Source organism: Molothrus aeneus, chromosome Z, assembly GCF_037042795.1.
Source record: "Molothrus aeneus isolate 106 chromosome Z, BPBGC_Maene_1.0, whole genome shotgun sequence".
NCBI lineage: Eukaryota > Metazoa > Chordata > Aves > Passeriformes > Icteridae > Molothrus > Molothrus aeneus.
Window position 1 is genome coordinate 8359578 of NC_089680.1, and position 22616 is coordinate 8382193.

At 56.1% G+C, this 22616-nt stretch overlaps 1 protein-coding gene across 5 annotated transcripts; it reads left to right on the forward strand.

Moving 5' to 3' along the window:
• Window positions 1–1661: 1661 nt before the first annotated feature.
• Window positions 1662–17447, forward strand: DNAJB5 (DnaJ heat shock protein family (Hsp40) member B5). 5 transcript variants are annotated; one of them, XM_066569410.1, is made up of 5 exons: window positions 3992–4093; window positions 4651–5278; window positions 8280–8524; window positions 10737–11335; window positions 15458–17447. In XM_066569410.1, the coding sequence occupies exons 2-5, from the start codon at window positions 5211–5213 to the stop codon at window positions 15689–15691; spliced, it is 1146 nt and encodes a 381-aa protein (XP_066425507.1). In that variant the 5' UTR covers window positions 3992–4093; window positions 4651–5210; the 3' UTR covers window positions 15692–17447. The 5 variants fall into 5 exon arrangements, with proteins under 5 accessions (XP_066425509.1, XP_066425508.1, XP_066425507.1 ...); XM_066569412.1 differs by lacking the exons at window positions 3992–4093; window positions 4651–5278 and adding an exon at window positions 1662–1719; XM_066569411.1 differs by lacking the exon at window positions 4651–5278 and having other exon boundaries at window positions 3950–4093.
• Window positions 17448–22616: the final 5169 nt, after the last annotated feature.

The window sequence follows — 22616 nt, forward strand, 5'->3', positions numbered from 1 at the left end:
GCTCACCCATCATCCTGTCAGACACCTCAGAGAGCCCCACAGAATCACAGAACCAATTAGGGGAAGACTTTTGAGCTCATCGAGTCCAGCCTATGACCAAACACTACCCTGTAAAGCAAATAATGGACAAACTGCCACGTCCAATCTCCCCTTGAACACATCCAGGGCAGCTGACTCCACCACCTGGAGTCCACGAATGGAGAGCCCAATCCAATGTCTAATTACCTCTTCTATGAAGAAATGATTCCTAATGTCCAACCTAAACCTCCTCTGGCACAGCTTGAGGCTTTGTCCTCCTCTCCAGTCCCTGGCTGTCTGGGAGAAGAGACCAACCCCCATCTGGCTATACCTCCTGGGAGCTGCAGAGAGTGATAAGGTGCCCCCTGAGCCTACTTTTCTCCAAACACTCCTGGGTCCCTCAGCCAATTCTTCTTCCACACAGGACTTGTGCTCCAGACCCTTCTCCTGCTCCACTTCCCTTCTCTGGACTCACTCCACCACCGTTATGTCTTTTTTAAGTTCCTCAAGGACTTGCTGTCCCTCCTGCCCCCACCAGTCCCACATGGAGCAGGGCACACCTCATGCAGGCAGGGCTCTTAAGATGCCTGCACTGCCCTGCATTCCCATGGCATGGCCCCGATGCTCCAGTACCTTCCTGACACCTTCTCCTCACAATTCCCACCCTGGATCCAGCCCTCCTGGCCTTGCCAAGTGCTTCCAGGACCTTGAACCTCCTTCAGCAGAGAAGGGCGATGGAGCTGGGGATGAGGAGCAGCTGAGGGAGCTCAGGGTGTTCAGCCTGGAGGAGGCTCAAAGGGAGCCTTATCACTCTCTGGGACAGAAGGGTGTAGCCAGGTCTGGGTCAGTCTCTCCTCCCTGCGAACAAGTGACAGGACAAGAGGACAAAGCCTCAACCTGTGCCAGGAGAGGTTTTCGTTGAACATTAGGAAGATTTTTGTCACAGAAAGAGTGACTGGGCTTTGGACTGGCTGCCCAGGGAGGTGTGGAGTGACCATCCCTGAAAAGACAGGACCTGGCACTAAGTGCCATGGTCTGGTTGATGGCGATGTGTCCACTCACAGGTTGGACTTGAGCTCAGGGGTCTTTTCCAACCTTATTCCCTCAGGGATGCTGCACCACCACAGCCCTCCCTGCGCCGGGGTCCTGGGGGCTGCCAGGCCTGGGGGATGGGGCACGGGCCCTGCGCAGCTCCAGCCCCCGACAGCGTGCTGGCTGCCCCGGTGCCCTCAGAACCACCCACGGCCGCCGCACCGCCCCGGCCGGGTCACAGCCCCCGCTCCCCGAGCCCCCGGAGCCGCGGGCGGCGGGGGAGGGGGCGCGCCCACGGACGGCCTGAGGTGCGGCTCCTCGGTGACGTAACGCCTTTCCAGAAGATTCCCCCCGGGGATCCCGCCGCTGCGAGCGAGCGCCCGGCCAATCAGAGAGCGCCGAAAGGGCGGTGCTGGCTTGAACTGACCAATGGAAGGCGGGGACTGCGAGGCGAGTGGGGGAGAGGTGGGCAGGTGAACGGCGGGGGCCCGCCTTCGCCCCGCCTCCCTTTCAGGGAAGACCAATCAGCGTGGCGCAGCAGGGCGATGGACAGCCCCCCGGGCCAACGGGGGCGTGGCGCGCGCGGGCGGGTCTCCCCTGACGTGGCGGCCGGGGGGCGGGGGCGGGGGCGGCCCAGCGAGCGCGCGGCGCCCCGGGACAGCGGGAGCGGTGAGTGCCGGGGGGGCCCCCCCGACCGCCCCCGCACCCCCACACCGACCACCGCAGCCCGGCCCGGCCCGGGGGGCCAGCCCGCCTGCCCTGCGGGGTGCCAGGGCGTCACTGCGGGACTGCCGTGGGGTGACAAGTTGGTGGCGAGGGGCCGGGAGGAGTCAGCCCCCGTGCCCCACAGAGCGAAGCGGCTCGCTGTGGGTGGGGGGGATCGTGTCACCCCGGTGTCACTGTGGGGTGGGGCGTCACTCCGCGCCGTGGGGTGACAGGGTGTTGCCGTGGGGCTGGGCGGGGGTCAGTCCCCCCTAGCCCGGGGTGACAGGGTGCCCCTGTGGGACCGGCGGGGGGTGACAAAGGGTCACCCTGGGGTGGGGGGCAATGCCCCTGTCTGGGGCTAGCAGCGTGTCGCTGTGGGGTCAGTCCCCCTGCCCAGGGGGTGACAGGGGTTGCTGTGGGGCTCAGCCGTCAGTTCCCTGCGCCGTGCGTGACAAGTTGTTGCCATGAAATTGGGGGGTCGTCAGTCCCCCTGCACTGTGGATGGTAGAATGTCACTGTGGGGCTGGGGAGGGTCAGTCCCTCTGCCCCGAGGAGTGACAGGGTGTCACTGCAGGGCTCATTTGCCCCTCTGCCCATAGGGTGAAAGCATGTCCCTATATGGCTGGGAAGGGGTGCTTGCCCCACTCCACCCATGGGGTGACAGTCTGTCCTGATCTGGGGACTAAACCTCTGCTTTGTGAAGTGGCAGGGTGTCCCTAGGGGCTGGCAGGATCGGCCTCTCTGCCCCAAGGGGTGACAGGTTTGGCAGTGGGTCTGGGAGCTTAGCTCCTTTGCCCCTTCGTGGGTGGGGAGCAGAGGGTAGCCAGCCTGTTCTGTCACCATGGGGTGACACGGAGTCTCTATGGGGCTGAAGGTGGGGGAGGAAGGAGTTGGCATCTCTGGCTCCTGTGGGCTGTCAGGGTTTCTTGGTGGGGCTGTGGCTCAGGGCTAACTGGGCTGCCCTACCCTGGTGACCATGTGTCCCTGTGGCTCTGAAGAGTGTGTCAGGAAGGGGTTAATCCCCGTGCCCCATAACAGAGATAGTGCATCCATGTGGGGCAGGGAGAGAGAGGGTGACACCCCCTGCCATGGGGCTGCAGTACAGCCCTGTGGAGCTGGAGAGGGTGGTGAGGTTAGGGTAAATCCTTCTCTCCTGTTTCACTTTGGAGGGAATAATACGCCCTGTTGGAGCTATGTGGAGTGGCCTGGAAGGGGTCAGCACCCCTCCACCACCACCCTGAGGGTACCTGTGTATCCCAGTGGGGCTGAACTGGCTGGTGAGAGAGTTGGTAACCTCCCACCCAGGTGACAGTAACACGGTTAGAGGGACCAGCATGGAAGGGGTTAACCCCTGTCCTCAGTCGAGGTGACAGTGTCTCCTGGGAGGGCTGACCAGGAGGATAGGGTTAACCTGCTTTCCTCTTGAGGCGGGCAGTGGGTCCCGGTGGGGCTTGATCATGGCAGGGGGTCACCCCTGGACCCTGCGGGTCTGTGCACTGGGGCACAAAGCATGAGTGAACCCCTGCGTGTGTGACAGCCCCTAAAAAGGACAGCGCCTCTGGGCTTGGGAGGGGGACAAACCCCATCCCCATGAAGTTCTTAGCCCCACAGTGGGGCTGGGTGGGGGGCATGGGGTGGCGATCTGTGCAGTGGGGGGGTGCAACCCCATTCCCATGCCATTGTGAGCATCCTGGTGACTCTGGAATTGGGGTACTCTATATGGGGAGGCAGCATGGGGGGGGGCTTGACCCTATCTCCACACAACTGTGAGCAGCCGAGCGTGGCTGGAAAGAGGGGAACCTACTTGGGGAGACACTGTGAGGGGCTTGACCCCATGTCCACCCAAGAGCCAGCACTAGATAGGTCTGGAAAATGGGGGACCCTGTCGGGGGTGATCTCAAGTGGTACTTGACACCATCCGCATGCAGGAGACAGCACTTTGTGGCTGTGGGGATCTGGGACCCTCTCTGGGGACATTCTGAGCGGGGGTCCTGCGCCGTGCCCACGCAGGAGGCGGCCGCCGGCGGGGCTGGCAGCGGGGGCTGTGCTGGCAGAGGCAGCGAGGGGAGGGTTAACCCCGTCCCCACGCAGGTGCCGGCACCCCAGTGGGGCTGTCGGTGGGGAGGGGGAGGCGGGCGGTGCGTGTGGGGGCTCGGGGAGGGGATGATTCATTGCGGGTAGTCATGACATTGCTGCCTGGTTGCCTGAGACTGCCATCCAGCACGGGCACGGGTGGCTCTGCCTGCCCCGGCGCGACAAGATCCCCACCAGCTCCCTGACTGAGCCCGGGATACGCTACCATGCCGGCAATCCTGCTCTTCTGGAGCCGCGCCGAGAGGTATGCGCTGCCTCGGCACCCGCGCCTGGCCGGACCCGGGCGGCTCGGAGCCCGGCGGGACTCCAGCCCCTGGGGACACGGCGGGACGGGGGCTGTCGCCCGCCCGGCTGTTTCGCTTGCCGCGGGTGGGATGCAGGAGCTACCCTGGTGATACCCCCAGTACGGCTGCCTAGTTTCGGTGTAGCGCTTCTGGAGAGGATGCTCTCCGTGGCCTGCGAGTGACGGTGACAGACGAGGGGACGCGGTGGCATTAGCTTTCTTTGGCGTGCCTGAAGGTGACTTCTCAGAAGTAGGTTTTGCGCCGTGGGCTCGGGGGACGCACCGTCCCCGTCCCGCTGCCCTGCCGCCACGGGGAGTCCGGGACGCCGGGCGGGAATGCGGCACTCAGATCCCTTTCTGCCGGGGGACCGGTGCCGGCGGCCGGTGAGGGGGACACAGGGACCCCCATGCATCCGAACGGGAAAAGCTGGGGAGGTGCACATTGGTTAACGTGACTTTTTTCCATATCAACGCCGCCCTACTTTTCTCCCTACCCGATTCGCCTGGCGGGTGCTCAGCCCTGGGCGTCAGCAGAGTCGTTTCTGGGGACACCGGGGGGCTCCTGGCTGCGCTCCCTGCGCTCCTTGGAGAGGGCTGCGTGGGGGACGTGACGGTACCAGGCGGCTGGGTGCCTTGTGGCAGCGGAGAAGAGGAATGCTGGAACTGACGGATTAAGCAGAAGTGTCTTAATCTGTCTGTTTAACGAGAAAGCGTCAAGAAACCAATTAAAAGGAAAATTACGGCGCGGCGAGTGACTCCATTGAAGGGGTCTCTCCGTGCGCGGCTGGGAAGCACACAAAGGACGGCAGCTCCCCGGCGGCACCGCGTCGACCGGAGGAGCCCTTTCGGAGCCATCCTGGGAGCGAGGTCAGAGCCAACCACGGCTGCCGGGCTGGCGAAGAGCTGCCCTTTGGGTGTGCCGGAGGAGGTGGAGGGGGGGACTCGCCAGCAGAGCATCCCTTGGCGGCGGCGGCATCCCCGGCACGAGCCAGCACCTTTTGCCCCGCCGCCCTCCTCCCGCCCTCCAGTGCCTCCCGGCCGGGCACACAGCACCTGCCGCCGCCTGCGGACAGCCGCGATGTTTAAAATAAAGCTAGAGCCTTTAAAAATGACAGCTTGGACTATGAATGTGTTCGTAAAGTTTCGGTAAGTGGGTTTCCGCCTCTCGACCTTGTGTCCTCGTTAAACCATCAGTGCCTGTCCCTGGCATCCCGCGGTGACCTTGGACCCCGAGATGGAACAAAAAAAAATCTTGTGCCGTTGCCAGGGTGGGTTTGTTCCCTTAGATGACTGCCGAGCAGAGGGATTATGTCAAACGATCGCTATTCAGCTGGCGCGCTAGCCCAGTGGTTGCTCGGGCTGATGTCATGTGCGGGGCCGGAACAAAGATTTATTCTTTATTTAATTTTTTTTTCTTTTGGTGTGGTTGCAAGAGGAGGATGGAGGTGGGGCTGGCTCGGCAGGGCAGGGAACTGCCTGTGGTTTTCACCAAGGCAGGGTGGCCGTGAATTATCTGGGGGCATCTGATTTGCAAGGGTGATACAGGAATGCCTTTGCCAGCCTGAACCCCCCCCCCCCCCCACCGCTCCCGAGGGGGTTAAATGGGAAGGCAGGAGAGGATGACTGAGCAGAAGGGGGAGAGGATCGGTGGCAAGGCGCAGCTGATCCCAGAGAAGTGGGAGGGAAGGAGGGAGGCTCTGCAGGGACAGAGTCGTGTTTTACCACCATTGTGCATGTGAGCTGAGCCTCGGGAGCGTGCCTTAATCCACTGGGTCACCCTCCGGCACCTGGTTCTCTCTGGCACGGTAAACGCGGCACCGGGATGCATTTCGGTACAGAAATTCCCTTCCCCACACCCAGCCAGACGAAGGGGTCCTTGGTCAGGTCAGAGATTCTCATCAGGCATCCCCACCCTGGCCAAAGATCTCTCGGTGGGCAAGACCAGAGATCTTGTGGGTGGTGACAGAATTTTGCGTTTTTGGGATGTCTTTTCATGGGAAACGCTGCGGGGTTTTGGCCAGATGAGGGTGCCCCAGTGGTGCTGTCAGGTTGGGCTGCCTGGGGTCAGAGCCAGACACTGTGGTCCCTGGGCAGTGACAGTTGAAGGTTTGTCAGCTCTGTGTTGCTGGAGCTAGGGTGTGATGGAGTTTTCTTTAGCACTGCTTGGTTTGCTCTCGCTGTGGGAGGGTCAGCAACAGGGCCAGACAGGGCCAAATCGTCATGCCAGTACTAGCCTCAGGGAGCCCCTGCCCTCCACTGGAGGTTGCTATGGGGATGTGGGGTGTTGGAGTGACCCTTGGTGGGGAGAATGGACAGGATAGCTCTTGGTTCTCTTGCTGATTGCTCACCCCAGGGTCTCCTGCAGCTTCCCCATCACTTAAGGAGGGTAAATGGGGAGGTGGATGTGGGCTGGGGGCAGAGCATCCCCGAACACCTGCGTGGGCTGCATGCTGCTGGCATCTCTGCATGCAGGAGCTGGTATAGAGATGTGCTGGCATCCGGGAGCTGCCACAGGAGACGCTGTCAGATGCTCTTTATGCCCCCAGGGACCTCCTCCCACCTCTTCTGTGCCGCCTGAGCTGTTGTACAGTGTTTGCAGATGCCCCCATCTCCCTTCACTGTGTCCTTCAGGGGTGCCTTAGCCCCCCTCCCCATGTACAGCAAAGCTTATCCTCCACAGCTGGAGCAAAAAAGAGCAGAAGTCGGTGGTTTGGATGGAGGTGGCCAAATGTGGGACCAATTTCCAAGCTCTTGTAGGGGGTCATTGCCCAGGGCATGGTCCAAGGCAAGTGTTGGATGCTTGGTGTGGCTGCCAGATGCTTAGAGCAGCACCCAAGCATGGATCCTTGGGGAGCATAGCCACCCTTGATTGAGCTGTGGTGGTTGGGAGGTCCCTCTGTGACCTCCAATGGGAGCTCATGGATAGAGAGTAAGGGTGGGGAGAACATCTGGTAGTTTGTATGATGGTGAAGGAAAGGGCCAAAACTCACACCCCGTTCCATAATCCCTCTGCTGGAGGGGCACAGCAGGTTGGGGTGGCTCAGGTGTCTTTGGAGCAAGTATAGGGTGAAACTTTGACTGTAGCAGGGAGCAGGATGTGAGCAGTGGGAATGCAGGTCTGCAGGGGCAGCACTGAGTGTGAGAGGTGCCAGGCCAGACCCTGCGGTTCCTGGTGTCAAATGTTTGCTGTCAGATAACCAAAAGTCAAGGAGCAGTGGGAAACATCCATGGAGAGGCATGGTACCTGTTAGGTTTTGCCTGGAGGAGCAGCCCTGCCATCCCCCTGGCTGCTCCCTGGATGGCTGTGACTCCAGCAGTGACTGGGGGATGAATTACGGCCACCGGGTTTTCCATGCCTTAGTATAGGCATGGGCACGGCCTCAGCCCCCGCGCGATGCAGCGAGTGAGCCCTGAGCTCCTGCCTTACTGCAAGATCCAGTTGGGGAGTGCAAGTCAGGCTAGAAAGTGTTGGGTCTTTTTTTAAAACAGAAAAAGAAAAAAGCCCTCCCACCATCACAAGATGTTTCTGTCTAACGGCTCCGTTTCTCTCCGCTAAATACAAATTATGGCTCTGACAGCCGGAGGCGCTTATCTCCAGCTGAATGCCAATTGCTTTCAGGAACAAAATGTTTGAAGTTCCTTTAAGGTGAAGGCACAACGTGGTCCCTGCCACTGCTTTCAGCCTCCAAAACCCGCTGTCATCACCCTGACTTGGGTCTCAGGTCCCCAGCTGGGAGAGAACCAGGCAAGGGGGTGGACACAGGCCGGCAGCTACATTTGGACATAGCTCAGCCCTCCTGACTCAGCCAGGGGGGGACGGACAGGGACGTGGTCCTGGCCTGACGTTAGCAGTGGTGTGGCCCCTATAATAGCACCGTGCCCCGACTTGAGCTCTCTCTCCCTGTTAGCCTCAGAGATGAGTCTGCCCATCCCAGCCGAGGGGCTCAGCGGGATAAAACCAGAGCTGGGATACATTCTGGCACCAGGGCTCTGACCTCTGTTGGGAAGCGTGGACTTGAGCCGACTCTGGTGCTGCTGGCCTGTGGGACACAGGGAGCATCGTCTCCGCGACAAGTGTGTGCCAGTCCCATCCCCAGCTGCCCCTGTGTGATTTTCACCTCACGAAGAGCTGTCTTTCTCCTTTCAGGAATAAGTACTCGGCTCCCAGCAGTGTCGCCATCATGGGGAAGGACTATTACAAGATTTTGGGCATCCAGAGCGGTGCTAATGAAGATGAAATCAAGAAGGCCTATCGGAAAATGGCCCTGAAATATCACCCCGATAAGAATAAAGACCCCAACGCTGAGGAGAAGTTCAAGGAGATTGCAGAGGCTTATGACGTCCTGAGTGACCCCAAGAAACGAGCTGTGTACGACCAGTATGGGGAGGAAGGTAAGGGGATAGATACTGCCCACTGGGAGGCAGGGATGTGGGGTCCAAATCTGTTTTAGAGGTGAGGGAGGGTTTTCACAGAGAGATGTTTCGGTATTTCATGCCTACTTCTGAAATGGGACTGGTTGCCAAAGAATCAGAGAGAGTGAAGGCTCCACAGGTGGCAGAAATCACCTCTCATCCCACTCCTCCCCAGGCTGCTTCACTTTTCCAGCCATTTGTCAGCTTGCTTCCTGGGATGGCTGGGCTCCTCCTGCCCTCTGCCCCAGAACTTTGGGTGCCAGCTGAGAAATTGAAGGAGCTCACCTCCTGGGTTGTACCTAAGGTAATTTGTTAGCAGCTCTTTAAATGACCTAAATAACACAGCAGAGACGTACTGCTTCTGCCCACATTCCCCCTGCACTTGGGCACTGATCCCATTGTCCTCCCTGGTACAAGCTGACCTACAGGATTCAAAGCTTTTCCCAATTTAAGTAATAGGCCCTTGTTTTGAAACCAAGCGGCTGCTGTTGTCTGGTGGTTGGCATGGAGGAGGAGGAGGAGGAGGAGAGCCACTCCAAGGCAGGCGGCCTTATTAGTCGATGATGGAAGAGTGCAGCCCCATTCGAGGAGAGTGCCGAATAGCATCTGCATTAATCAGCCCAGGGCCTGGGTGCTTAAAAGAGCAGGAGGTCTGGCAGGAGCAGGCTGCTGTGTGGAAGAGGCAGCTCCTCTCTCGGGCAGGTGCATCCCCTCACAAGCCACCGGCAGGATTAAGCAGCAGTGGGTTAATTGTTGACCCGTTAGTTATGTCAGGGCTGTGATGGATGCACAGGGCACAGTGATTTGCTGCCCTGTAAAATGAGAAGAGACTCTCTCAAGTGGGAAACCAGCTTTTCCCGGGAGGCCTCAGTGAAATCGGACCCCGCTCAGGCTGGCGTCATGGGATTAAAGGTGAAACCTCCTGGCTGTACAGTCTATTAGGAGTGGGGCTCACTGGGGATTTGACAAAATCCCTGTCGCCTGCAGGCATCTAAAATAAGAGTGAATTAAGGAAGAGGGTAAGAGCTCCCTCGCTGCCCCATCAAGTCAAAGACCATCTTCCACCATGTCCCATCATTGCTGAACCTCTCATGTTCCATGACCTTCCCCACATGTTTTGTTTCCCATTTTTTTTGGGCAATGAAGATCAGCATTTTGAGGAACTTCAGGGTCACACATGCTATGTAGGCAAGATGAAGTGGAAAAGCCCCTTCAGCCCACCCAGAATACTGACTTCAGCACTCAGAAGAGACCCCCAAACTTGTCCTGCTTTGGAAAGGGCTTGGGGGGTTGGGACAAAGGACAGCCTGTCAGAAATAGTCCTTCACTGTCACTGGTGTGCCCTGAAAATAGTCCCTGAGCTAGGCTTGGCTTAACCCTTCCCAACCCTGCTGATCAAAAATAGCCTTGCAGAGCATGTGTGACCTCTTTGGGGGGCATTTGTCATGTGCCTTGACTCTTTGGGACTTGGGATGAGTTGCAGTGACGTCAGGCTCAGCCTGGGACCTGGCAGGGGAGTTTCCCATGGGAAAGGTTGCTAAATGATTCAAACCTGGAGTTTACCTGGCATTTTATACAGCCAGTGTGAGGGAGCTGCATGCCAACCTGGAGGTCTGCTCACCTCCACCTGCCTGTAGAATCATTGAGGGTGGAGAAGATCTCTTAAGATCATTTAATGAAGCACTGCCATGTTCATCACTAAGCCACGTCCCTAAGTGCCACATCCACACACCTTTTGAACACTTCCAAGAATGGTGACTCTATCACTTCCCTAGGCAGCCTGTTCCTGACCAACTTTTCTGTGAAGAAATTTTTCCTAATATCCAGTCTCAGAGACAAGGCTATTGGGGCAGGAAAGAGCCTGCTCATGGGGAAAAATGGAGATGGACTGATCAGGGTATGTTTTAAATTAAAATTAGGTGAACAGGGTGGAGAGAATCAAAGAGGTCCTTCAGTAGGGATAGAGGAAACAAAACCTGAATGGATTCTGAGCTTGCAGCGTGTAGGAGTGCAACTGTGTGTCATGGGTGGAGATGGTGCCTTCACAGTGGTTGGGCTGGAGGTGGTATGCACACTCAGGAGAGGGTGGAAGGAGGTGGCAGAGGCCATTCTCCCACCTGGGCAGTGCAGTCCCTGCAGAGCATTCCCCCACAGGGAGCATTCATGTCTCCTCTTCCCCCTTGTCTTCCAGGTCTCAAAACTGGAGGTGGCTCTTCAGGTGGCTCAGGGAACACCTTCCACTACACCTTCCATGGAGACCCCCATGCCACCTTCGCATCCTTCTTTGGAGGCTCCAACCCTTTCGACATCTTCTTCGCCAGCAGCCGCTCCCGGATGTTCAATGGCTTTGACCAGGAAGACATGGATATGGATGATGATGACGACCCTTTCAGTGCCTTTGGCCGGTTCGGCTTCAACGGCATTAATGGGGTTCACCGGCGGCACCAGGAGTCCCTGCACACGCGGAGGAAGGTCCAGGACCCACCTGTCATCCACGAGCTCAAGGTGTCCCTGGAAGAGATCTACCACGGATCCACCAAGAGGATGAAGATCACTCGCAGAAGGCTCAACGCTGATGGCCGGACCATGCGGACTGAGGACAAGATCCTAAACATTGTCATCAAACGGGGTTGGAAGGAGGGAACCAAAATCACATTCCCCAAAGAAGGGGATGCCACTCCAGACAACATCCCTGCAGACATCGTCTTCATCCTCAAGGACAAGCCTCACTCGCACTTCAAGAGGGACGGGACAAACGTGATCTACACGGCAAACATCAGTCTTAAAGAGGTGGGTACGGGTGGTAAATCCCATGGTATGTGGGGTGGCACTGGTTCATGGCCTTTGGGGCCAAGATGGGAGGCAGTCTTTCTCCTGCTCTGGATAGGAAAGACCAGGTAGGTTGCAAGACAGGAACTGCAGAGGCCAACTTGGTCGTGGCTTTGGAGGTGCTTGACTTCCATGCTAGGTGTGGGACACTGATGCTGCTGTCCCTGCTGAACATACCTCACTTCTTGAGCCAATTCAGGTGGCTCATTTTATCCATTTTCTCCCTTCTCCGTATGTCATGTTCTTCTATTTTAGCATACGGTTTTCACATGTGGAATGAAGGGCATATCTGCTGTAGGAGCAAGGGAAAACCCAGGTTGGGTGGCATCAGTCTGATTCCTGCTTTTCCTGTAGCTGAGCCTGCTGTGGCTTAGTTACTGCCTAGGGTTGCACCAGGTGCCTCTTCCCATGGGCAGAGAGCAGGATCACGTGGAGGAAAGTGATCCCTTGCCCTCCCTGAGCAGTGTTTTCCTTGATTCTGGCTTTCCTAGATAAGCAACTAAACAAATTAAATACCCAGGCAATGAGTAAAACTCAACACTTCCAGGCTGCCAGTCCTGGAGGTCACGGCAGGGCTAGATGGATGCAACAGATCATCCAGTAATCTGCACGAAGGTGGGAGAGAAAGGGAAGATTACCTCAGTACAAGATGTGCTGTTCGCCACTGCTGCTGTAAAACTACCTTTTAATAAATCCCAGCTGGCAGCTGCAGTTAACGTTGACATTTTTGGCAGCTGCCATTTGCTGTTCCTTTCAGACGGTAGACGCTGTCTGTCTTCTTAATGAGCTGATTTTTTTTTTTCTTCCTGAAGGCAGATTTATGTTCTCAAATGCATTGAATAGAAATAAGCTCAATGGGCCAGACCTGAGGCAGGAAAACGTGATCTTGTGAAGTGTGCCAGGAAGTCAGGAGGGGTCTATGATGGCTCTGCATCCCAGCTCAGGCTGTGACCGGGTGTACTGGGGGCAAAAAGCACATGGGCCAGGCAGAGCTGGGCACTCCTGAAGCAACCTCAGCTCCACTTATATTGCAGACTCAGGAGTTTCCCTCACAGTGCAAAGTACAGAGGTTTATTCCTGCAGTAGCTGGTTCTCCTGGATCTCCAATCCAGAAATACTCGGGAGACACTGCCTTATTTATGGAGCAGTGCATGCCGTATCTCAGATATTTCCTGCTGTTCATTCCTTTTATCTGAGCTGGCTGTGCTGATTTCCAGACCATGTTAGCCCAAGTCTGTGCACTGGCCAGCGTGGAGGGACTCCTGCCTGGAGTTGACTTTTGAGCAGTAACTGGAGAAACAGGCTCGAGAAGTGCACCAGAAGTGTTGGACACCTGTGAGCTCCATGAGCAAGGCCTGCATGCTGGCAGCAGATTTGCAAAATGCAGACACAAAGCAGAAAATTAATGGTCCAGGCAATCCCTTATCTCTTTCAGCTGGAATGTATGGTCTCTGACCTCCCCCAGCACAAACCCAACATGCTGGGCATCCTCATGGGGCTGCTGGTCTGGCTGACTGTCATCCCCAGCCTGCTGCTTGCCAGGACAGTGTGATACTCTGCTGCGTTTCTCTTCCAGGAAAAGAAGTTCCTTAAGTGCTCTGGAGCACGAGCAGATGCTGGGAGCCCTCCAATTCTGTATGCTACCACCTCAGTATGTGACAGAGCACAACTTCTCCATTTCCTCAGCCTCTGGCTGTAGCCTTAGGTGTCTTCTTGCACCTTCTGCCTTGCAAGACTGCCTCTTCTAGCCTGAGTTTTAGTCTCTGCCACTGCCATGAGAGAACATAGTGCCATCAAGAAAGCTGGCAGGTGATGGGTACTGGAGGGCCTTCCCAGCCCTTGAGTCCTGGCCCTGCTAGGTGCCTGGCTGGGGCAGTGCAGGAGTTTTGCCACCTGTCTGCTGCAGAATCACAGATGTAGGAGTGCTTTTCCAGGGACTCGTTGTCTTCCTTCCTAAAATCAGAGGCGTGTGCCGCAGCAAGGAGCTGTGGGAGGGCAGAGACGCGCAGCTCCACCAGCAGCTGCCTCTGCCGGGAGGCAGCGCTGCCGGCAGGGCGTCCTGCCCTCCTGGCTGCTGCCTAATGCCTGCCCTCGGCACCATCCCGCTTTGCATCCTTTACCTGGCGTCACCCTCCTCGAAGCATCCGCGCCTCAGCTCATCCCGGCTGGGACGCGGCCGGTGGCGACGCCCGCCCCGGCGGCTTCGCCGCGAGCGGAGGAGGACCCAGTGGTGACCTAGATAAAGCTCTGCTCGCACAGCACAGTGCTCAAACCCAGGGTGATTTCATCCCCAGGGATAAACCAAGCCTCTTTCTAGGATGCGGGGTAGCTCCCGCGGTTACTGGTGTTACTTCAGCAACTGTTTTCCCAAATGCCAGCAAAGTTGAGCAAGAAGAATGAAAAACAGGGACATACGGCGGAGGAGCGATTGCCTCGGATTCTTGCGTCTTGGCTCTGGGAAGGAAACATTAAGATCCTGTCTGCCTTCGCTGTTACCGCCCGCTTCTGCTCACATCTCTGCTTGCTTTCCCCATCCACGTGTTCCCACAGGGACTTCTTGTTCTCCTTTCTGTTTTGTGGCTGGAGGTGTCCTTTCTTGGCACACATGGGCACTTGCAGCCATGGCACGCTGCGCTGGGCACCAGCGAGCAGGAGGGCTTTGGCATCCATGCCTGAATGCACAAACTCCTTGATGTGGGGAGATTGTGCTTTGTTTTCCCCTCAACCTGCTGGAGATCAGCCAAGCACCTGCTGCTCACACAGAGCTGGTGATGGCATCCTCCTGCAGGCTGAAGACTTCATCCCTGGAGGACACCCTCTCCAGGAGGAGCCCTCTGCAGATGACCCATGCAAAGGAGCTAGGACCTTCTCCCCTGTTCTCCACTCAACGAAGACCCTGAACCAGCTCTGGCACAGATCCCACTGCAAACCCTCTGGTTCAAAGCCTTGGTTCTGCTGCAGAAGCCCCATCCATCATCTCAGAGCCAGTGGCCAGCATGAGGTGTTTCTCCTGGTGCCTGTTGCTGCTCTGCCTTTGGAGGCTTTTCCTGGTAGAGGGGGGGAATGCAGAACATTCCCCCACCTACCCCAGAAACAGCAATTGCATCTTTCTCCACTCCCTTTGCAGGGTGTTTTGGGAGGGCTGGGACCCCCAGGACCCAGTTCAGAGGGACAGACCTGTGCCAGCCCCGACATGGAAGCTCAAGGCTGTAGCTCAGCACCCCCCCAGCCCCCATCCCCTTCCAGAAGCATCGTTCCGCAGTCCTCTCGCTCAGCCCTTGCTGAAAGCCTGGAGACGATCCTGCCCACATGTACGACAGAACTGTCTGAGTTATTTAAGGACACAAGGATTTTCTTGCTGCATTCCTGCATCACGTGGCTTGCCAATGCAGGCCGGTGTGCGGCTGCTGCTGGGGGCTGGGGTGCAGAGGGGTGGCACCCCCACACTGGCTCCTGGCCGTGCAAGGGGATAGGAGATGGGAACCAGCCCCTCCAGCACCAGCTCCCGGGGAAGCTCAGTGCCACAGCCACACCATTGTGCCATGCTGGCGTGGCCTTGTGGGGGCTGTCAGTGGCAGGGATGGGACAGAGGACAGGGGACATGGGCTGTGCTATAGATAACCCCAAGCACTGGGCAAAGCTGCCGTGCTCTGGAGGGTGACAGCTGATGGGCTGTGGCAGCATCCCATGATCTCAGCTGGATTTTCGGCTGCCTGAGGCTGGGCGACAGGGCTGGAAAGGAGCTAAATTTAGCCTGCGTTGTTGCTGTGGGTGGCTGGGTGCTGGTGGTGCCTTCTGGGCAGCCCAGCAGGTGGGGAGGGGAGTCCTTCCCCCCATGAGAGCTGGGGCACCCCTCTCCTGCATGGCTCCTGCAGCCCAGTTCATGGTGGTTGGACCAGGTTGGTGCCAGCAGAGAGCTGTGCTTGTGCTGGTGAGCATCATCCAATGCTCTTGGGCAGCATCCAGCGGAGCAGAGCAGTTCAACCGGGGGAGCAGCCAGTGGGGGTACAGGGTGTGCCTGCCTGTCAGGATGCTTTGGGGTATCAGCCCCATCTGATGGCCTGTTCCCTCTTCCTTCCTCAGGCCTTGTGCGGCTGCACTGTGAACATTCCCACCATCGATGGACGGGTGATCCCGCTCCCCTGCAACGACATCATCAAGCCAGGGACAGTGAAGAGACTACGTGGGGAGGGGCTGCCCTTCCCCAAGGCCCCCAGCCAGCGAGGAGACTTGATCGTGGAGTTCAAAATCCGCTTCCCGGACAGAATAGCTCCCCAGACGAGACAGATCCTCAAGCAGCACCTCCCATGCTCCTAGAGCCCAGGGACTCTCCTCCAAAGCAGCAATACTCCAAACGTGTGTGCCACAGCACCTGGCCTGCACAGAGCCAAGGTGTCACAGCACTTTTAAATGCAAAAAAAGAGAAAAAAACAACCCCTCACACTACTTTTCTCCCCCAAAAAACCCATCCAACCCACCCCCTATACATCCTTCTTGGCCGGTTTTTTACTCCAACAACGGGGAGACTCCTGTCTGCCTCAGCTCCCCTGACTGCCAAACCTTTTCTTTCTCCCCAGAGGTCCATTTTTTCTGCCTTGCAAGAGCGAGAGCTGTGGGCCCTTTGCCCGGGGAGGTGCGTCGTGTCGTGGGTTTTTTATGTCACCTGCTTTTCAGGCCACTCTTCCCACAAGAAGCTGGACTTGCTGGGGTCCGGCGCTGTGTAAATAGGACTCCGCAGGATCTGGCATCCCCGCTGCTGGTTTTTCTCTTCCCCTCTTTGATACTTGCTGCTGTTTGGGGTCCCGGCTGTACCGCGGTGCCGATCACTCCTGCCTGTGGTGGCCCCCCCAGTAGCTGGACAATTTCTCACCTTGGGGCCACGGTACCAAGTCCAGCCGTGGTCCGCTCTCCTGTGCCAAGCCTACACCGAGCCTCGGCTGTGCCAAACAACGGAGCACGTGGGGATGGTCCATCCAGCCTCCTGCCCCTGCCCAGGGATGTCCCCAGTGCCCGTGGGCAGCACTTGCCTGCACCTACTGCCCACAGGGCCCAGCCAGCAGGAGGAGGGGGGAAAGCCCAGGGTGGAGCTTTCTTTTTTCAGATGTGTTGAGTTTGCATTGCTGCTTTTATTTTTTAAATACATATATATAGAGCTCATTAGATAAACTTCGTAAGGGTTTTTCTCTGCCTGTATTGGGGATACTGGCCTGACGCACCCAGGCTTTTTTTGAAAGGGGGATGATTCAGCCACACGAACAGCAAACCCCCGGAGTGGGGTTGTGTGTGCGTGTAGCACTAATCTGGGTGCAAAAGCAGAGCCAAGCGTGAGCAGAGCTGTGGGTTTCACTAGTGTTTCAGGTCAAATTAGGGATTCTAATAAGAAGAGAGAGGCGTGTGTATATATTTTTCTACAGGGACAATTCATTCAGGAGGTGTTTCTGGACATCAGGGCGGATCTGGGAGGTGCATGAGGCAGTCTGCTTAGTGGCTCCATTTTCAAATACTGTATTTTTTTAAAACCTTTGGATTTCCATCAGGAGAATTTTTATATTTCTTACCTTTCTCAGCCCACTCTGCCTCATGCCATTTTTTTTCCCAGGAAAGGGAAAGGGCTGGTGTGGAGCTGGAGGCACATTTGACCTGGCTTTGTACAGCTCCTCTTTCACTGCAGCACTGCCAAGAAAACCCCTGCCAAATATCCCCCCCCCACCCCCTTCCAACCTGGGAATCTTTTTTTTTTTAATTCCTAAAAAAAAAAAAATATTTACTGACTTGAAGCAGGAGGTCCCTTGGGGTGGGAGGGCTGTGCGTGGGGTGTCCGTGGGGCTGGGGGTGCAGCTGTACAGTGTTACCTGTGGGTCAAGGAGACCTGTGAGGCACTGCTGAATCAATCACCCGCTTTGGCCAGCCAGGGGTGGCCACTGGTTCCCTCCACTGGTCCCTGTGGAGTTCAATGTGGAGAAATGTGGTGGACAAGGTGAGCGAGAAGACAGGCCAGCACGCAGACGCAAGCTGATTTGTTTTTCTCGGTTTCAACGAGACCTGAATGTTTTATAGTGGGGTTTTTTGTAATTTTTTTTTCTTTTTTTTTTTTTCTTTTTTCTTTTTTTTTTTTTTGTAATGTCAGTATTGAGAGAAATAAAGAAGTATTTTGAAAAATACACTTTCTCAGTGTGTGTTGTGATGGGAAGTGCCAGGCTGGGCTCCAGCAGGCAGCAGGGAGAGGGCTCTGTGCCAGGGTCATTGCCACCACCACCCTGGCCAGGTGCCCTTGAGGCTGGCAGGGAGAGGAAGAAGAAATGTTTTGGTACTTGCTGCACAGGACCTTCAGGGCCTGATAATGAGGGGAAGGGAATGAATATGTGCCTTGTTGGGTCACAGAATGGCTGCTCCCCACCTGCATGGCCTCAGCAGTGCTGACCACATTGCCAAGGATTGGGAGCAGTGCAGGTGAGGGGCTCTGTCCCCTCAGGGCTCTGGGATGTGGCTGACATGGCCAGTGGGATAGTCAGTGAAGGGCTGGAGAGAGCAGTGCCCATCTCTTCTCAGAAGGGCCTTGGGGCAGGGCGAGAGCCAGAGGCGTTACTGGCACCCATGGAAAGTCCTGCTGATGCCAGGGAATGTTTGCACAGTGCTCCCATCAGGAGTTGTGCACAGGGACAGGAGGTGACAGCAAGACCAATGTGCCTTGTGCCCATTTCTCAAGTCCAGTATATGGCTCAAGAGGGTTTGATTTTGGGTGAGAACAGTCAATAAATTAAACTGGATGATGTTAATTGCTACATAGCACTGCATATAGTTTCCATAGCCACTAATATGCCCATCACCATCACTGGGCACCTTGCCTCTCTGAATTTGGGGATGAGAAATCCGACTCTCCTTTGATTGCCATGTTAATGAAGGATGAGCTTTGGTGAAGCCAGCCAAGCCCTGCACTGATAAAATTAGAGCTGGTTTCTACATGTGACACCACCACACACCATCCTTCCTGCCCTGAAAGACTCTTAGGACAGATAAAGCCCAAGGTCATGAACTAAATAACTTCAAGGGACTTTTATTGGGGTGGTCCACAGACAGAGGCAATGATGTCATTGCAGAGTCAAAGGATGACTTGAGCTGGAAGGGACCTTAAAGCTCACCTCATTCCAGCCCCATGGCATGGGCAGGGACACCTTCCCCTTGACCAGGTTGCTCAAAGCCCCATCAAACCTGGCCTGGAATACTTCCAGTGATGGGGCATCCAGAGATTTTCTGAGCAACCTCTGCCAGTGCTTCACACCCTGACAGTGAAGAATTTCTTCCTGATATCCAATCTAAAACCCTCTTCTTTCACTTTGAAGGCATTACTCTCTGTCCTGTCACTACATGGTCTCATCAAACACCTCTCCTCATCCTTCTTACAGGCTCTCTTTAGGCAGTGGAAGGGTTCTAAAGACTGATATCAAAAGACAGGAAGGGTGATGGGGTATTGGGAAGCAGGGGACCTGGCATGGTAGAAAGTATGGAGTAAGTGGTGGCTTCATCTGGGATAGAGTTCATTTTCTCCCCAGTAGCTGGTTGGGTGCTGTGATTTGGATTCAGTTGAGAATAATGCTGATAACACACTGATGTTCCAGCTGTTGCTCAGCAGTGTTTACCCTAGCTCAAGCACTGCTCAGTTTCCCATCCTCTGGCAGGGAGCAGGTGCACAAGAAAGCAGGAGGGGGCACGGCCAGGAGAGCTGACCCAAACTGCCCAAAGAGATATTCCATGCTGTAGAACACCCTGCCCAGTGTATGAACTGTGGGGAGAATGAGTGGCTGCGTGGCACATAGTGAAACCTCAACAGCCCTTTTCAGTGCCCAGCGTGGGCCCAGAGGATGAAGTAAAAAGAGATCTGAGCAGACCTTGCTAGACCAGGTTTGTTATAAGCATTAGTTTAATAGTTTCTGGTCACAAAATTGTTCTGCCTGCACTCAGGTTCCTGTGTGTGTGTGCTTGAAGGAGCACCTTGCTTGGTGTGTGTCCCCTCTGGTGACATTGATCCTCCATGGGGCCTGGGTGAGCTGCTCTTTGCAGTAGTGGTTTATAGGTGTCTCCAAGTGCCACATCTACACCATTCCTGAAAGTTTCCAAGAAGATGCACAGATCTGGTGCTTAGGAACATGGTTTAGTAGTGGACTTGGGAGTACTGGTTAAATTGTTGGACTCGATGACCTTAGAGGTCTTTTCCAACCTAAACATTCTGTGATTTGATGATACACATCTTTTAAATATTCCCAGAGATGCACCACACCATGGCAGCCTGCCTCAATGCTTGACAACACCTTCCATGAAGAAATTCATCCTAATATCCAGCTTAAACCTCCACTGGCACAACTTGAGGCCATTTCTCTTGTCCTGTCACTTGCTGTTTGGGAGAAGAGACTGACTACACCCTCCTTTCAAGTCCCTGTAGAGAGTGATCAGGTCCCCTCTGAATTTTTCTCCAGAATAAACACCCCCAGCTCCCTCAGCTGCTCCTCACAGGACTTGTGCTCCAGATCCTTCCCTATCTCCTTGCTCTTCTCTGGATTCACTCCAGCATCCCAGTGTCTTTTGTGGCTTTTACTGAGGGCCCCAGATCTGGACACAGCACTTGCAGTGTGGCCTCACCAGTGCCCAGCACAGAGGGGCAGTCACTGCCCTGGTCCTGCTGGCCACACCATTGCTGATACATTCAGGATGTCCTTGGCCCTCTTGGCCACCTGGGCACACCCTGGCTCATGTTCAGCCACTGCTGACCAGCACCCCCAGGGCCTTTCCCACTGGGCAGTTTTCCAGCCACTGTCCCAGCCTGGAGCTGCAGGGGGTTGTTGTGACCCTGGGACAGGACCCAGCACTTGGCCTGGTTGAACCTCACACAATTGGCCCTGGCCCATGGATCCATTGGTACAACAGAATCTCCTTTTGTGAGACAAATCTGATACAAGCACTCAGCACTGCCATTCCCTCCGTATTTTGGGAGCCATCTGTTGGGAACTGTTCATAACTGCACCTTTGGCCTTTTTCCTTAGAGAGCCAAACTATGGCAGAAACATTTTCCTACATCTGCCTTCTTTCACAGAATCAGTCATAGAAAGGTTTGGGTTGGGAGGGATCTTAAAACTCACCTCATTCCAAGCCCCCTGCCATGGACTGGAACATCTTCCACTAGACCAGGTCGCTCAAAGTCCTATTCAGCCTGCCCTTGAACATTCCTAGGGATGAGGCATCCACATCTGTAATTCCTTCCTGTCTTCCATCTTTGGAAGCTCTCCATTCCCCTGGGCTGGTAACAGTAGGTATCCTTTTAGGGAAGAGGGAAGAGATAGGGGTACCTGGTGGTTTTACCTGTGAGAATATGGAGAGGACTCAAGAATGTGGGAAGGAAAACCTACCTTGACCATAGAATGACAGGGATGGGAATTGCAAAGGAATACAATCACAAATGAGAGCTCTTCCAGAGTATTTGCTGCCAAGTCTCCAGTGGGGAGTTCCCCAGGCAGAGTCAGAGGGTATAGTATTCCCAATCCTATGGCAAGCATGAAGCTGCACCAGGGGAGATTTAGGTTGAAAAGGTTTTTCACTCAGAGGGGTTGATGGGCTCTGGAACAGCTCCCCAGGGAAGTGGTTACAGCACCAAGCCCTGACAGAGTTCAAGAAGTGTTCGGACAATGCTCCAGGCCCATGGTGTGTCCCTAGGGGTGTCCTGTGCAGTGCCAGGAGCTGGACTTGATGCTCACCATGAGTCCATTCCAGCTCAGGGTGTTCTGTGATTCCATTTCTACAAGAGAGTGGCAAATCCAACGACCAGGACTAGAAGGGCCCTGCCTCTATCCTCTATCCCACACTGTGCATCCTAAAGTCATGGAGCTACACAGGGCAGAAAACATCCATATTTCTGGAGGAACAAAGGAACTTTTTGGTGTCCTGTGCTCTGGCAGGGAGCAGGTGCACAAGAAGCTGGGTGGGGGCACGGCCAGGAGAGCTGACCCAGACTGGCCAAAGGGATATTCCATGCTATGGAACACCATACCCAGTGTACCAGCCAGGGGGCTGAGGTAGGTGGGGTGTGAATGAGCAGCTGAGGGGGACTGATTTGCCAGCTGGGGTCAAACCTCCACAGGTGGGGAAGTCCTTGGAGTAGGAACATCCAAAGGGGCAGGAGATGTCAGTGAGGAGGGCACATCCATAGTGCAGGGGATACCCATGGAAGAGGGGACAAGGATAGCCATGGGGAGAGGGCGCACATGGCCTGGGGGCTCAAGGGGAAGGAATGTCCTGGGCATCAGTGCTGCCAATGGAGCAGGGATGCCCACAGCACATCCATGCCTGCCTGGAGCAAGATGGGGACCTGCTGAGCGCAGTCACTTGTGACTCCCTGGTGATTGGAGCACCTGCTGGGCCCAGAGGGTTTTGAGGTGGTGCAGGAGGGTGCCAGTCTCTTGGATCAGGGATCAGCCTCTAACCCCAGCACCACGGCCTGAGACAGGTCTTCCACCCTGCATCAAGCATGGCTGGACTGTAGCTCCCATCAAGTCCAGTGGTCCTGATGGGGCCTGGCTGTAGGGGGTGAAGGGGCTCTGGGGACAGAGATGGAACCCAGGGGGGGCCCAGGGAGGTGCTGATCATGTCAGCAAAGGAAGGGGATGCCCTCAGTTTTCCCCTCATTAATCCCACACCATGCAGGGCATGCCTGAGCCAACAGCATCTTCCTCCCTCCAGCACCTTTGGGAGCTGCCCAGTCCCCCCAGCAAGGATCTGGGCAGGGGAGGAGGGTGCTGCAGAAAGGCTCTTGCCCTGGCAGTGACTGACCCGGGTCTCTGCTGGAGGAGTCGTGAAAGGGGCAGGGCTGGGGCCAAACCCAGTCCCTGATACCAACTGCTCACCTGGAGCTGCTGAGGTTCACAGCAAGGGGGCTGTGAGTGCTGATCTGGGGCACACCCTCAGCCCTCCCACAGGTCCACACAGCCTCAGAGCAAGGGTAGATGCTCTTGGAAATCCTGTGGGTGCTGTCCACTCACCGGGAGCTGTGTACCACAGATGGCAGGGAAGAAAGGAGGAGCTTTTCCAGTCCCTCTGCTGGATTCAATTAGCATTTGCAACTTGGAGAGGCAGATTTGGGCTGCCAGGAGCTGGGGCACACACCCCACCATGCCATGCCCTCATTGCCCCCCGCCTCCGCAGTAGACAAAGATGCCAGGATGGACCTGCCCCTCGATTTGGTGGGTGGTGATGTTCT

What these genes read in the sequence shown, in the direction of transcription:
- DNAJB5 (XM_066569410.1), top strand. Translation starts at nt 5,211, where the DNA reads ATGTTTAAAATAAAGCTAGAGCCTTTAAAAATGACAGCTTGGACTATG. An exon ending in AATGTGTTCGTAAAGTTTCG is followed by an intron (nt 5,279 to 8,279) that starts GTAAGTGGGTTT and finishes TTCTCCTTTCAG; the next exon opens with GAATAAGTACTCGGCTCCCA. An exon ending in CGACCAGTATGGGGAGGAAG is followed by an intron (nt 8,525 to 10,736) that starts GTAAGGGGATAG and finishes CTTGTCTTCCAG; the next exon opens with GTCTCAAAACTGGAGGTGGC.